Source organism: Pinus tabuliformis, chromosome 8 (assembly GCF_031772625.1).
Source record: "Pinus tabuliformis cultivar Carrire ecotype Pingquan chromosome 8, CPIR1, whole genome shotgun sequence".
NCBI classification, from domain to species: Eukaryota; Viridiplantae; Streptophyta; class Pinopsida; order Pinales; family Pinaceae; genus Pinus; species Pinus tabuliformis.
The window spans coordinates 218,167,863-218,182,675 of record NC_142294.1 but is presented as its reverse complement, the minus strand read 5'-3'; the positions used below and the strand labels follow the sequence as shown (position 1 = coordinate 218,182,675).

Below are 14,813 nucleotides of genomic sequence, written 5' to 3'. Positions count from 1 at the left end.
TTCGAACCTGATCGGAAAATTCGAACTCGAATCAAACTTAATCGTTGTCGAACTCGAACTGTGTGACATAGGAAGAGCAACATGGCGCAAGAAAAAGTCAAGGAACTTGAGGGTGAAATTGAAAGGGACTTTCTTCGTAGAAAGCCCGTTGTGATAGAGCAAGATGAACTCGATTACATTGATAGACTTGGGGACTATCACCGAAACATGAAGCAAGATGTTCGGAAGATTGGTTCACTTCGAATGGAAGGAGTCAATGTGTGCTTGATTGGTACACTTAAGTAGGATGCGATGGAGGACAAGCTTGAAGGAACTCAAGTTGAGCCAGGGTCGAATTTCTTAGATGAACTAAACAAGGAATTGAAGTACCTTAAGAAGGAAGTCAGGTCAAAGCATAAGTCGAAAGACTCTTCTGAGGTTGAATTATTGAAGAAGGTTGTTGAAGTAAGACGCAAGATCAAGCCTAAAGAGGATGGTGATGCCTTGAAGTTGAGTTTTGTGCAGGTAACCGTACATGGCAAAAGGTTTGCTGCATTGGTGGACACGGGGGCTACTCATAGCTTCCTTAGCAGGAAAGCAACAAAATCTTTTGGGAAGAAAGCTGAAGTGGGAAGAGAGTGGAGTGCTTTCAAAGCAGTGAACTCTACCATGAAAGTTGTGACTGGTGTATTGAAGGACACTTAGGTGAGAGTGGGTTCATGGTTTGGAAAGTTGGACTTGAGGATCGTTGACTTGGATGATCATACTATGGTGCCGGGGCAAGACTTTTTGAAGGTTGCACAAGCCATACCCATGATGGACCGAGACATTCTCTTGATTACAACTAAAGGGAAAACTATGATGGTTCCGATGAATAGGAGGAGTTGCTTGGGATATAGACCAAAGATGGATTCTATGACTTTGTATCCAAAGGATCCGAATGTGAAGCATGATTATGTGGAGCAAATAGGACTTGGATGTATGACTCAAACAATGAAGGAAAGGAAGTTAGTTGACTTTGTTGCAAGAGCTAGAAGGGAAGATGAAGGTGGAAAGTCAGTTTCACACATCTTGAAACACTTGACAGGTGCATCTTCTACAAAGGATCTTCACCATGGAGTTGCAGATGGAGGGAGTTCGAATACTTCTTCAGTGGCAGTGGTTGGGGAAGATTATACAGGTAGAGATCTGGCTGGCATAGTGGATTTTTGCAGGTATGCCATGGGCATATATGACTTTTAGTTGACGAAAGACAAGCTTGAGAAGCTTGGTTGTACACATGAGGAGGTTGAAGCTGTGCACAAATACTTGAGGATGTAATATCAATCAAATACATGGGTGGATGAGAGTCAGGGAGGAAGCTTCCTGGCCCTCCTTTTTTGATAGACAACCTTGGAGATAGGTGTGTGCAAGGCCTTGATTGTCTAGAAGGATTGCAACACCCTTACAAGGGGCTTTGGAGATGAGGCTTCTTTCTTTGATAGGTTGATGATGCTTGGATGAATGCGACTATATGACAACACATTGGCATTAGCATCATGGGCAGCATGTTGCAGATGGGATGGACATGACATGGACCTGAGCATGGCTTATTTTACACTTGGATGGATTCTTGATCGAGTTGAGATTGTGACAGGATGCTGAGAAACAACCAACGGTGGCATGGGGAGGTACATTCTCATGGGTTGAGCATTACAGTTGGATTAGCTACCCAACTAGTTCGATGACATGGGGGCATGCAGTGCACCAAGTTTGTGTCAGATAGATGTCTTGGTTACGACTAAGATGTTGTGTTGGATGGAGTATTATGCAGTGGTTCACATGATGATGATACATGATGAGGATCATGGATTAAGGAGACTTCCTGTTTATGGAGACATAGACCTTGGCGGTTTATGTGACATTGGAGCAGAGATGGGCAGCATGGGCATTTTTGGATGTTGGAGCTAGCGACACTTTGCGACGATGGATGATGGTGTTGTCGAGGACGACAACCGTTTAAAGTGGGGGAGTATGTCACGCCCACGAGTCCGAGTTGGGGATGTGCAATGAGCTGGGGGACATGACTCTACATTAAACGCAACGAGTCGAGTGCGACGAAATGCAATGAAGGACGAGTTGTGTGCGACGAAATATGTGACGATGGGATGAGTTTATTTGAAGGGCGGAAACCGCACGGTGGAGTGAGGCCGACCCACGAGTTGGACGAGCCGACTTGAGGAGAGGGCGAACCATTGTGTGGGTGACCAAATTGTATGGTTGGCTTGCCCGCGTTGTGTGGGTGACCAAATTGTGTGGTTGGCCTAGGCAGGCCAACCCATCATTAACCATGGTGAAACCATAGATATGGATGGAGGGCGCATGGAGGAGAAGACAACGAACAAGTTCAAACATCCAAGCGAGTTCAAAGTGTAAATGGTGAACGAGCTAGGAGGGCAAATGAATGGGTTGAAGGTATAGGCGGACTATTGGGCCGCAACACTTGGCCAAAAATCGGAGAAACGCTAAAAAGACTGAGGTGCGGGTTAGTGGGCGAACCGGAGCGCGGAGCTACCTTGGCGCGTCAAACGAACTGTCGCAAGGCGAGCTGTCGGGGGCGCGCCTGCCTGGACTGTTGAACGGACGAGTGGGCGGGCTGCTGAACGAGTATTCCGAGGGTGCATTGGTGAATAGGAGAGCTGCGACGAGTTGGTGAACGTGCAGTTGGGCAAGTCGGTGAACTCGGGTGGCAAGCGAGTTGGACTGGGTGGACGGGTGAGTTGAGACCCGGGTGCGCTGGGCGCTCTTGCCCACGAGTTGGGCGACCCGATGGTGAAACGAACATGACGGGTAAGTGAAGTACGGGCGGTTGGAGACGAGTTGGCCGCACTCGAACAGAGAGTCGGGTAGGTGACCCGTGGGCACTCTTGCCCGGGGCACAACAGTGGGGCGAGGCTGCACAATAGTGGGGCGAGGTTGTACAAGAAGCTTGGGCAAGCCTAAAGAATAACCAGGGGTGAGGCTGAACGACGAGCTAGGGCGAGGCTGAACAATAGCCGAGCTAGAAAGCAAGTTTGGCAGTTTTGCCAAGGTAAATTTGGGGTTACATTGAAAGGTTGATGTTGTATATGAACTTATAAAAATTGGATTATTATATGTTGTTGGGCAAGCTCTAACTAAGGAGTTTCCCCTCCGTTTGAAGAATATTGTACTTGTGTATTTTTATATGAATGATGATAAAGATGAATGTTTCTGCTGTGTAAAAGAATGATGAATGTTTAGTGAAGTAAAAAAAAAATAAATCGAAGTATTGAATTTTATGCGTAGTCCGTACTTGAAAGTATTGATGAAAAGAAATCGAGTAGCGGTGCCACACTTGCCTATGTGCAGTTGAAAGACCACCGCCAGGATAGGGGCGTGCCAGGAGTGGTCGTGAGGGAGTGCTTTATGGAGGTTACTATATAAATTTCTTCCATGATGTGCAATTTCTATTATGGATAAAATAGATGTACTAACCGTAATAGTAAGTACTAGTATAGGACTTAGGAGTGGTCATATTAAAATACCATGAAGTCAGCTTTATGAGTGACAATTCATTGGTTTGGTCTACTCATAGGTTGCTAGTGAATTTCTATTGCTGAATTAAGTTTCCAAAAATAATGCAAGAAACATATAGACAAGCTCTGCCAGAAAGGAAAATCAATGAGATGTTGGGGTTGTAGTCTATTGTGCTACACAAGGGCCATGACCCTGACACAATCACATTTACGGTCTTTGTGGATCAACTATGTTAAGGAGGTAAGCTCTAAGAGGCCAGGAAACTACTGTATCATATGTCAAAGACAGGGTATAAACCTAATGTTGTTACATTTACTGTTCTGATTGATGGTCTTTGGGAAGAAAGGAAGTTGAATGAGGGTATTAGGCCCTTTTGAAATATCCAACAAAAATATATATGGTAATGTTGTCACCGACAGTGCACTTGGCGATGGTTTCCGCATGGAAGGACAGTTGGAGCAGAATCTGTAACATAGGCATGTTGGAGGAGTCACTGAAGCAACTAAATGCACAATATGACAACCTATTATGATCTGATCATTATAACAACATCACATCAATTTTTAAACACAAAGAGATTCAGAGAGATTTAGAAATCGTTATGACAAAAATGGTGCACATATAAATTGTTAATACCTATAGGCCTACCTTAGCTGTGATGGATGATCCATTTGCCAACTCTGGAGTTATGAAAGGAGAGCCAGTTGTTTTGTGCATGGAAACAAGCTTAGCGTTGAATATAATGCTTCCATCAGGATTTAATTTTATCATAGTCTTGGAAACACCCGATCTATGATTGGAAAATCCCCAAGGATTTCAAACGGTAACCCTTTGCGGGGCCACCTTCCTAAACCTAAACACAAACAACCATGCAGAAGTAATGATTCACAACCTTGTAGAACTAATGATTAAAATCCAGAAAGAGGGGAAATGAATACATTTTCCAAAAAGGGTTTGGGAGAACCATAACAGAGCTATTTAGTTGGGGTTCACACAATCGATTGCAGACATAGTAAGAAGATTCATACTATCTGAAGCAGATTATAGGTTATTTAAAAATTTACCATACAAAATTGAACAACAAAATTGAACAAATTTGAATTTAGGAAAAAGCTTCGCACTCGCCTACCTTCTCTGGTTTCCGTGGGCTCTGTGTATGAGACTTTGGCCTGGGCCATTCGTAGTGCACGTTTCTGTTTTCTAAACAAGGTTACTCAATGATTCAAAATGAGGAAAAAAACACAAACAGGGAACTGAGAAAAAGAGATAATACACAACTAACATTGCCAACGAACTTACTCTGACCCGACATGGTAGGGAATTTTTTCATCGCGTGTCATGGAAATACGAAGATGTTTGTCATGCACCATAAATAAAAATCGACAGTATGGACCTTGCACGAACACCCTCGAAAAATGCAGTTAGTGAAATGGCAGGTTTATCGGTGGTTGCCGCTATTTTCAGAAAACTGAAAATAAGTAGCCTACTATAGGGCATGCCCACCATTCGACAGTATGGACCTTGCACGAACACCCTCGGAAAATGCAGTTAGTGAAATGGCAGGTTTATCGGTGGTTGCCGCTATTTTCAGAAAACTGAAAATAAGTAGCCTACTATAGGGCATGCCCACCATTCGACAGTATGGACCTTGCACGAACACCCTCGGAAAATGCAGTTAATGAAATGGCAGGTTTATCGGTGGTTGTCGGTATTTTCAGGCAACTGAAAATAAGTAGCCTACTAGAGGGCATGCCCACCATTCGTTTCAACGGTGGGCATATACAATTGTCATTCATTTAATGCCCTATAGCATCTTGAATATATTTAGACAGACACAGAGTGTACAAAATGGACAGTATGGAACTCGCACGAACACCCTCGGAAAATATGCCAAAAACCAGATGCGAAGAAATATGCTGGGAACCAGATGTCAAGCGGAGTGGGTGCCGGATGTTAAATGGAGACGGGATGTTATATGGAGACGAGAAGGGCAGAAGAAAAGCAGAGATTTTTAAAAAATGCTTATCAGCGTAATTATTGACTATTTTTATGTTTTATCTATAGTTTTATTATTAGATAAATAGTATTATTAGCAATTGTCCAAAGGTGCAAAGAGAGGCCGATAGAAATGTTAAATTGAAAGAATTGTATTTCGATTGAAAATAATAAATATTATAAGGTGACGTAAAATTTGTGCATAGATGTCAAGCAGGACTATACCCAGAGGTCGAGTAAGAAACCATGTCAGATGTCTCAACGAGAATGAAAGTGTTGATGACAGTGGCTTGCCTTTAATGCGTCTAGGCTCTCCCATTGATTTGTGAACATTCCATCTTACTTGCAATAGTGCACTGTATCGCTCTTATACTTGTCATTTAAATTACTTGCTCATTGACCTTTGATATTGTTCTATTTTTTTGAGCATCTCTTCAAAGTACAAGTTTCATTTATCTTGCAAGTTCTATCTCACTGCTCATATTTCAATATTGTGCTATCTCTTGTACTAACGCTTGTCTTGCAGCATTGCCATCCTTGTAGCTTGGAGTATCATCTTCTGCAAGTATTATAATTTTATTTGAGCATTATATAAAGGCACTGGTCTCTCACATTTTACTTTGTTGAATGCCATATTGATTTAATCGAAATCTATCAAGTTACACTGAGTGGTAATTTCTTTGTCCTTGATCTCCTAGAACTTGTTGTTTTCAACAAGTTTTCTTTTCATAATCATCTTTAAGGACTACCCCCATAGCTTGCCTAGGAGAGAGTTTAAACGGAAAGAGTTGGGAATAGGTGACAGCCCCTTCTTTGAGCGTTGCGCCTTAAAGACTATACCTTGTGGGGTTGAAAACTTTTCCCACACTTAGGTGTAAATCTTAGGTGACAACAAGGACTACATCCATAGAAGCACCAGAGATTGAGTACATCATAGCAGGGAGAAATGTAGATATGAATACTTGACAATACAACATAAGGTAGTTCTACATCCTAGTCATGAATACTTGACAATACAACATAAGGTAGCTCTACATCCTAGTCATGCCAAGTACAAGAATTTGATTCTCCATTAAGATCCTGACAAAGGAGCTTGTGATTTCAGTAAGGAACTTGTGACCACAATATTTGATAGCAGTAGCCAACTAAATATCACCTTAAAAGATAGTGAAAAGGCACAACTTACCTACAATTGCACACCCTATATGCTACACTTTGGGTTGGATTAGAAGAACAAGGACTTACACATCCAATGCAAGTGTAATGTAAAGTTTGTTGATTATGTTGATAAAGTGGGGTTTTGATACTGGTCGTTTGGATGTATGGTGTGATTTTTGGCAAAACCGTACCCTTAATTTTTAGCAATTGTCCCAAAAGGTACAAAGAAAGGCCGATAGGATTATTAAATTGGAATTGTTGAATTTTTCTAGAAGAGTTAATTGGTTTGTGGAAAACCTTGTTTTCTTGCACTGGATCATTGTGCAATTACTTTTCTTTAGATGTTTGTTTATGTCTATATTACAAGGAACACATTGAATGTCTTATTTCATTTTAGAGTAAGTTAATTACCCAAAATCAAGAGGTTAAGTTAATTACTCAAAATCAAGAAACCTCTATAGATGGCCAAGCATATACGAAGCTTGCTAGTGACCAAGGCAATAACCACCATGACTATCCCCTACCAATATATTTCATTGAAAACCATAATTGTATATTGCATTTAGAAAGTCAAAACATAATATTAGAAAACATGTTGATACATTGCTATTAAAAAGTTAATTCCATTAGAAACCATGATATTATTATTATACTTTATAAAGAATAATATACATATATAGAATGATACTACATCTTGAAGGAGTGAAATTCACCAAACCCCACCATCTTGAGGGAGTGCAATTCCCATGCCCATCATGTTTCTCTTCACACCTTCATACACTACCTTCAACAGGGCGTGAAATTTTGCACAACTCAGCCCCCACGCCCACCCGACACCTTGCTTCTCTTGTGCAAAAATAAAATAACTCAAGGTCAATTAAGGTCTGAAAAATCTGAGTGAGCTACCTTTATTCAGGCGAGTAAGGCCCTCTCTTTGACTGAGCAGAGCTCACAACCAGGACCTTACCTGAGCTCAGGTAAGACGTGAAGGTCCGGAACCTTCCTCGACCAGAAGGAACGAATCACAAAATTGAAGGGAAAAAAAACCTGCCGATGATATGTTGCGAGAATCCATGCAAATTATGAGAATAGTTTGATGTTCATTGAAATTTATTTACATCACAAAGGGTATTAGGCAAACTTTGAATACATAGTTTAATTATTATATATATAAAAGCCCTGAACATAATTTCAGGAAATAGCATACAGAATCCATCCCTAGACAATAAACTACAGAAACTTTAAACAACATAGTACCACGAAATTAACTTATTGCTTGCACCTGCATATGAGCTTGTACGCACACGCAAAAACACCTATTTGAATTCCTCTGCATTCGCCTTAATGTGATCGGCTGCTGTGGGCAAATCCTCGTCCAGAAATATATCCCAATGCCCATCCCATCTGATGAAAAACTCAGTATCCGTGAAATACTGCACCCTGTGCACATCAGGCACAGGAGTATAGAGATATCCCCGGGGCCCAAATCGAAGCACTGATTCTTAGTGAAACATTCTTGTGTTCCTCCACATGTATCTGCCGGAAACATTCCAATGCTTCGCCATGAAACCCATTATGCACAAGTCCAGCAATCATAGCTGTCCATGTGACCACATCTCGATGGCGCATTTCCTCAAACACTTGGTTTGCATCCTCCACAGAATGGCACCTGCAATACATATCCACAAGCACACCTCCCACAAAGACATCAAGCTCATAACCGGTCTTGATAACCTGCCCATGAATCTCCATCCCCTGTTGCAGGTCCATTAAGCTTCTGCATGCCTTCAGCATGATTGAGAACGTAAAATTATCGAGCTCCGTGCCAGATAACTTCATCTGATTATAAATCTCCATAGCCTCGGTTTCACAGAACCCATTCTTAACATAAGCTCTGAGCAGAGCATTCCACATAAACATAGTCCGCTCAGAGGCTTCATCGAATGCCACCCGCGCATCGACAATGCTTCCACAGGCAGAATAAAGATAAACAAGCTTGGCAGCCAAGTAGGGATTCTGATGAGCCCCTGTGATTCTCATGTGGGCGTGGACCTGCTTGCCTTCTTCCAATAATTTCTGGACAGTGCAACAATCCAGGAGTATATGGTAGATTTGGGTATCCACAGGGATTTCTCTACTGAAGTCCATCGAGTGCAGAATGCGAAGAGCTTCATCAACCAGCCTTTCTCTGCACAAAAGAACAGTGCTTGCCAAAAGCCAGGGAAGAAGAACAGCAACAACAACTGGCAGGGAAAAAGCAGTAAAAATATCTTCAATAGTGACATAAAAGAATGGGAAAAAGCATGGGAAAAAGCAGTAAGGCAACTCAACTGATATTTGGAAAAAGCAGTCACACTTCAAATCAACGGTTAAAAGTGTGTCACCTGATCCAACGGAGCAGAGTAAAACTTCAAAGCAGTTAAAAGTGTTGACGATTGTTGATCCATACCCTTAAAAACTGATATCCATTGCCATGCATTGATGACATAATAGATAAACTTCAAGGAGCTAAGCATTTTGGTAAGATTAATTCAAATTCACTTGTAAATAACGTGATTAGGGAAATTAGTTGTACAACAAATAACCAGTAATATAAAAGGAGATCTGCCTCATTGTATGCAATGGCCCCATTTGATATAAAGATCATATTTTACATCTCCCATGCATTGTGTATTTGGTCTTTCATATTGACAAACAATACCAAGAAGAAAGAGAAGAACCAAAGATCATCCTTAGTCGGTTAAAAACAAATATTGGTATGTTAACAAAAATGATGACCCATCTAATGACAAAGAAAGAGGAATGCTCAGTAAATTTCAAGAAAGAAGGAAATTCTCATCAAGAGGATACTAAGGGTAAACAGCCTGAAACCTTTTGAATTTTTGGACTTCCTCGTTATCTTCCACCATGCTTTAAGGTGAGACAGCTATATGCAATCTTTGAAGCAACAAAGGAGACCCTCGATAGTATCATGGGAGACATTCAAAACACTGTTGAAGGATCAGTTCTATGATATTGGATATCAAGAAGATCCATTTAATTGTGATATTTTCACAAACACAAGAAAAATTGTTCAGGGCTACACCATTGAATATAAGAAATCAGCAATCTTGCTAAATCTCAAAGTAGAAGTTCCTCAAACGTTGATAAAAAATTGAGGAGAACTACATGGCTACATCAGAAAGGAATTTACCCCATTTGAAGTAAAGAACCTCAATGATGCTGGTAAGAAGGCTCTATTTATTGAGTACAAGAACAGAAAACCAGCAATAAGTGGGGAAATGGAAAACCAAGGAAAGGTATCTAACATCAAAAATCTCCTAAGCAAACGAACAGAAATAGGACTTTCACCACTGCTCAGTGACTCAAAAGACAACACCAGGAATCACTGCAATCATTGTAGTGCTGATTTATGGGCACACTGAGAAATAATGCTGGAAATTACACCTGAAATTACATCCTACAATTTGGAAGAAGACATCTACGATAATTTTGAGGGACAAAACTGGAAAGTTTCCAGAAGAGAATATAGCTTATATGAGTGCAGAAACCACCAACTAAAGAGGGCACATTATTTAATCCATTGTCACATATTTAAAGGCATATGTCACCTTTTGAGGTGTTTTGGGATAAGGACACATTGTTGAGGTCTTCTCTATAGATTTAGAGGCTAGCTCTTTCCTTATGGAGATGACAAGTGGCATTGTGGGCCTATTTTATTCACTCAAAGGGAAAAAAAGGAGGATACCAGGGTCTTTTGTAACGAAATATTATTTTATTAATCATGTTTTAATTTGAATGTTATAAATAGAAAAGAGGATTCACTTGCTAAAGTCACGGTTGGAGTTGTGGCAGTTCCTCTACAAGCTTAGTTGAAAAACATTTGGGAGAATGCAATTAAGGGGCAAATTCAATGTGAGGTTTTCGCTCTATGTTTCTCTTTTATCGATGACTAGGTTTTTTGCAAGGATTGCCATTGTTTTTCCAACTGATATAAGCTTTGAAGAAGGTCAGTCTTGCTCCAATAAGAGGACGTTAGGGTTTAGGTTTTGCTAATGGCAAATATCTTAAATACTGGCAATAATTCTAGACCTTGCTTTAGCATATCACAGCACTTGCACTTGCAACGATTATATCAGATCCGGTTTAATATTGCTAAAAAAGGAATGGATGTTTTTACTTTGAGACGAATTACAAGGAGTGGGCCAAATGACTTCATTCAAAATTTTCAGTCGACAGTTTAATGGTTGGAATATTTTCTTAAGGCTATACTATTTAAGGGCAGATTCAGTTTAAGGCAGAATCAAGAGAGTAATACTTCACTTGGAATTATTTGTATAGCATTTTAGATTTTTTTGTTTTCATTCATTTGCAATCACTATTTCTTATGATAACACTGATATATGCCATACTTTGAAATATTATCTCATTGCTTATATTGTGATCATACACACGTACTAAGACAACGTTTCAAATTGATAACCACAACTGCTTACAACCTAACACTTTGATAAGCGCTATTTGAGCGTGTCAATACCCACTGGTTCTAGAGATATTGGATATGACTCAAATTCGCTGCATTTTTGTGAATAAGATCACTCTCTTAAGGAGTAATACGTGAAGCAAAAATGATTTATCACAAAATCTGAATAACATTATGCTTATGGTCTTCAGTTGCAATTTTTGAATGGTATTTAAAATTGGACTTTATGGATTACTTGTTGCAATTTCCATACGTGAATGGTCTCTATCTAAACAGGGGTTTTAGATTCAGCATTACCTTGTGACTCGAATCAATCTAATTTTGTAACAAATTAAGCATCACTTGGGATGCTTCACACTTGTTCTCAACATTAATCTACATTTTGTAATCATTTAAGCATCACTTTGGGATTACTTCACACTTGTTCTCAACATTAATCTACTTGTTTGTAACCATTTAAGCATTCACTTCGGGGTATTTCACACTTGATCTCAACATTAGTAATAGCATAAAAAGGATAATGTGACATTCACTTCTCCTTTTGGGATTAATTCAACAATTTACTTGCAAATTCTCACATCTTTGACGAATGAATCGATTTGATTGAGTTAAGCATAAGAGTAGTCAATTCATGCTAGTATTTTCCAATTTCTCTCCCAACAATCTAAGTTTAAATTGATCATGCGGATTCCCCCTGGGATAGGCAGTCTCCTTGGTCGGGCAAGGCCACCAAGGTGACAGTGAGTGGCTTGCCTATTATGCGTCTAGGCTTAATAGGCTCTCCCATTGAGGTTAGAACTTTTCCTCCTAGGTGATAATTTGAGTGGTAACAGTGAGTTTGGGTGATATTTATGAGTTAAACTTTAAAGAATAAGTCGGGATTGATTCAGATTCAGCTTATTAGACTCTGTTTCCTCTTAAAACATAGTCAAACTCCCGACTCCACTTGGACTGCGAAGAGTCTGATAACACTGCCAAGAAGCTTCATATGGCATAAATTGCAGAGCAGTAAAGGCATTAGTGGACTGAGAAGAAAATGTCATACAGATCAACTTGGTTAATAATTTACTCAGTCCATCTATATTTAAGAAGCACATCTATAATAATTGAAAAGCCACTGACCTTGAAGAAGAGGGGATGGTTGAGGTTCTGTTCCTCCATCTGTTTGAGGACTGCAAGCCAATCTACTCTTTTGGGCTTCATTATTCTCGCCCACTTCATGATTAATTCAGATGGATCATCCTCTTCTGATAAAAAAATTATATGTTTCATCAAGACCTTGCTCCTTCCAGACAACTTTGGAGGCAGAGCTTCTGTGACCCTTTTTTGCGCCTTATCCAATACATTGTCTTCTACATCAGCCCACCTCAATCCCTTGCCCTTTACTTGCTGGTTGTCTTTATCTCCCCCAACATCAGAATCTGACTCGTCCTCTGCATCTTCAACCTCAACTTCATAATACTTTTCTTCTTCGGTTATCGTTGTTGCTGCCGTTAATGGGTGTCCAAGGCAACAAGGTCAAAGTGCAGAGAATCGAGAATGTAATATTCTGGGAGGCCCTCCAATAGACCACTGTGAAGAAACAATGACCTTGCATTGAGAAAAATCTGCATTTATTCTTTTTCTTCTTGTGCTGGAGAAGATGATGGAAGGCAAGGAAGAGTGTGGCGGGTGTGTAAGAACTCGTTTGGGACAAAATGTGTGTGTTTGAGGAAAAAAATTGCTTCCATTAATACAGTGATGTACATGAAACAAGCAGTTTATTTGTGCCACATTGAGACATAAACCTTGCACCAAGCAAAATGAAATTGTGCCGCCTAGCGTTGCACTTACAACCCACTGTTCTAACTCTAACTTCCTGGAAAATTTGCTTCGGAACTTCGATGCTCCTCTCTTATCCGTGTAATTCCCTGCCAGCCTCAGTAAATTACCCAATCTTGAGCTCTATTTGCTTTTCAAAGACGTGGTTCCATGGTCAGAAGACCATGTGCCGGCTTCAAGGTCGAAAGTTGTTACCGAACTTCTTTCCTTTCAGAACAGCAGGGAATGGGATTGGGATACCAGACCTTGTACACTGAATACACCTCGTCATGACAGTCTTGATGAGAGGACTGAGATTCTTATCCACCACGGATCTTTTTGTTTCGACGAAACGCCCGCGATCCCCATGGACTGATCCTGCAGATCGCACTCCCCTCCTTGGTCACAGATTGGACAATCCAGCGGATGATTCATCAACAGAAACTCCATCACCCCTTCCCTTGCCTTTTTCGCCATCGGAGTATCAGTCTTTATCTTCATGCCTGACATTTAAACCCCAAAATCAGCATCCTTCAAATTCATATCCTCCGGCAGCATTTAACAGCTTGGGGATTGGAGGAAACCAAAGGGAAAAGGGCGAAAGCAATAAATTACCAGGAAGCGCAGGCATGGCGCAAGATGCCACGGGCTTGGGACTCTTCTCGACCTCGACGAGACACATACGGCAATTTCCGGCGATAGAGAGGCGGGAATGATAGCAGAAGCGAAGGATATCGACCCCCGCTAGGCGCCCATAACAAAAATGCCTACCATTCTGCCTGAAGGATGAAGACCATAACAGAAATGCTTACCATTTCGCTGAAGGACGAAAACCATAACAAAAATGCCTACCATTTCGTCTGAAGGATGAAGACCATGACGAGTAATTGAAGGAGACCATGACGAATATCTTGAAAATGCGCACAGATGTCAGTGGAAAGCAGAGCTTGCACATGCGTAAGTGGAAAGCAGAGCTTGTTCTCCGAAATTGCTGAGAATAAACAGAAATTGCACGACACATATGAACAATTTCCCGCTGAATGTGGACGCCAGGTGTCAATGTCAGAAACAAAAGGACGACGAAAGTCTCTTTCAAAGGAAGGCCTATCGGCCTAATTAGATAAATGGTAGAGATGATGGTGGTTGGTTGATTAGTTTTTTTATTATTAATATGTATATTATATTTATGTTTGAATTTATAATTTTTTGTTTTTAAAAAATTGTAAAATTTTATTGGTAGTACTAGATTTATTATTTTAAAATAAATTATAATTATAATTTATTAATATAAAAAATAAATAAATAATTTATTTCATATCATTTAAGATTATATTATAAAAGAACTCTATAAGTGGTTGATTTTTTTCATTTGTTTGAATTATTTTGATGTTTGTCTTATTATTAAGCTATTGAGAATATAAAAGTGGAAAACTTATAAAATTAAAAACTTATGTTAGGAGAAAACTTGAAAGAACTTTTTTTGCTACACTTAATGACCATTGCCCTTTTCTTCAAAACCTATTAATATGTAGCGCCCCATATTTTGGCCTTAGGTAGCTAGAACTTCAATTTTACCCTTCTTAGTGATTCATTTCTTACTGTGGGTTCAAAAAGATTGATATAAACATTTGGATGTGTACATCTAGATCTATTTATGAGTTTCATGATGTTACTCTTACTATTATAACCTCATAACAATGAATTTATGTGAATTGTTTAAACATGCAAATTAAATGTGGAATTTCAAAATTATATTGTGGTAATAATTCAAAATTATATTGTGAATGTATAGTATATATGAGGAATAGTATAAATAAACATATATTTCTTCATTGAACATCAATACAACTATGGATTATCA

General features: G+C 39.8%; 2 protein-coding genes and 1 long non-coding RNA gene across 5 annotated transcripts in view; all 3 read right to left on the bottom strand.

The window, feature by feature from the left end:
• Window positions 1-5,401, bottom strand: part of LOC149234934 (uncharacterized) — a 54,735-nt gene extending 49,334 nt beyond the window's left edge. For 2 of the 3 annotated variants that reach the window (XR_016268240.1, XR_016268242.1), the window contains exons 1-2: window positions 4,816-5,401; window positions 4,646-4,716 (exon numbers count right to left, since the gene is read on the bottom strand). This is a non-coding gene — a long non-coding RNA (uncharacterized LOC149234934). The remainder of the gene's footprint in view (window positions 1-4,645; window positions 4,717-4,815) is intronic. The other variant, XR_016268241.1, reaches the window with a different exon arrangement.
• Window positions 5,402-7,985: 2,584 nt separating this feature from the next.
• LOC149234933 (pentatricopeptide repeat-containing protein At1g71460, chloroplastic-like) lies at window positions 7,986-8,817 on the bottom strand. The gene is made up of 2 exons (XM_089368412.1): window positions 8,210-8,817; window positions 7,986-8,109 (listed from the first exon to the last, which is right to left on the bottom strand). Exons 1-2 carry the CDS (start codon window positions 8,815-8,817, stop codon window positions 7,986-7,988), a joined length of 732 nt encoding a protein of 243 aa, XP_089224538.1.
• A 4,408-nt stretch (window positions 8,818-13,225) lies between these two features.
• LOC149234932 (NADH dehydrogenase [ubiquinone] iron-sulfur protein 1, mitochondrial-like) lies at window positions 13,226-13,718 on the bottom strand. Its single transcript, XM_089461274.1, has 2 exons — window positions 13,568-13,718; window positions 13,226-13,455 (listed from the first exon to the last, which is right to left on the bottom strand). The coding sequence occupies exons 1-2, from the start codon at window positions 13,632-13,634 to the stop codon at window positions 13,241-13,243; spliced, it is 282 nt and encodes a 93-aa protein (XP_089317400.1). The 5' UTR covers window positions 13,635-13,718; the 3' UTR covers window positions 13,226-13,240.
• Window positions 13,719-14,813: the final 1,095 nt, after the last annotated feature.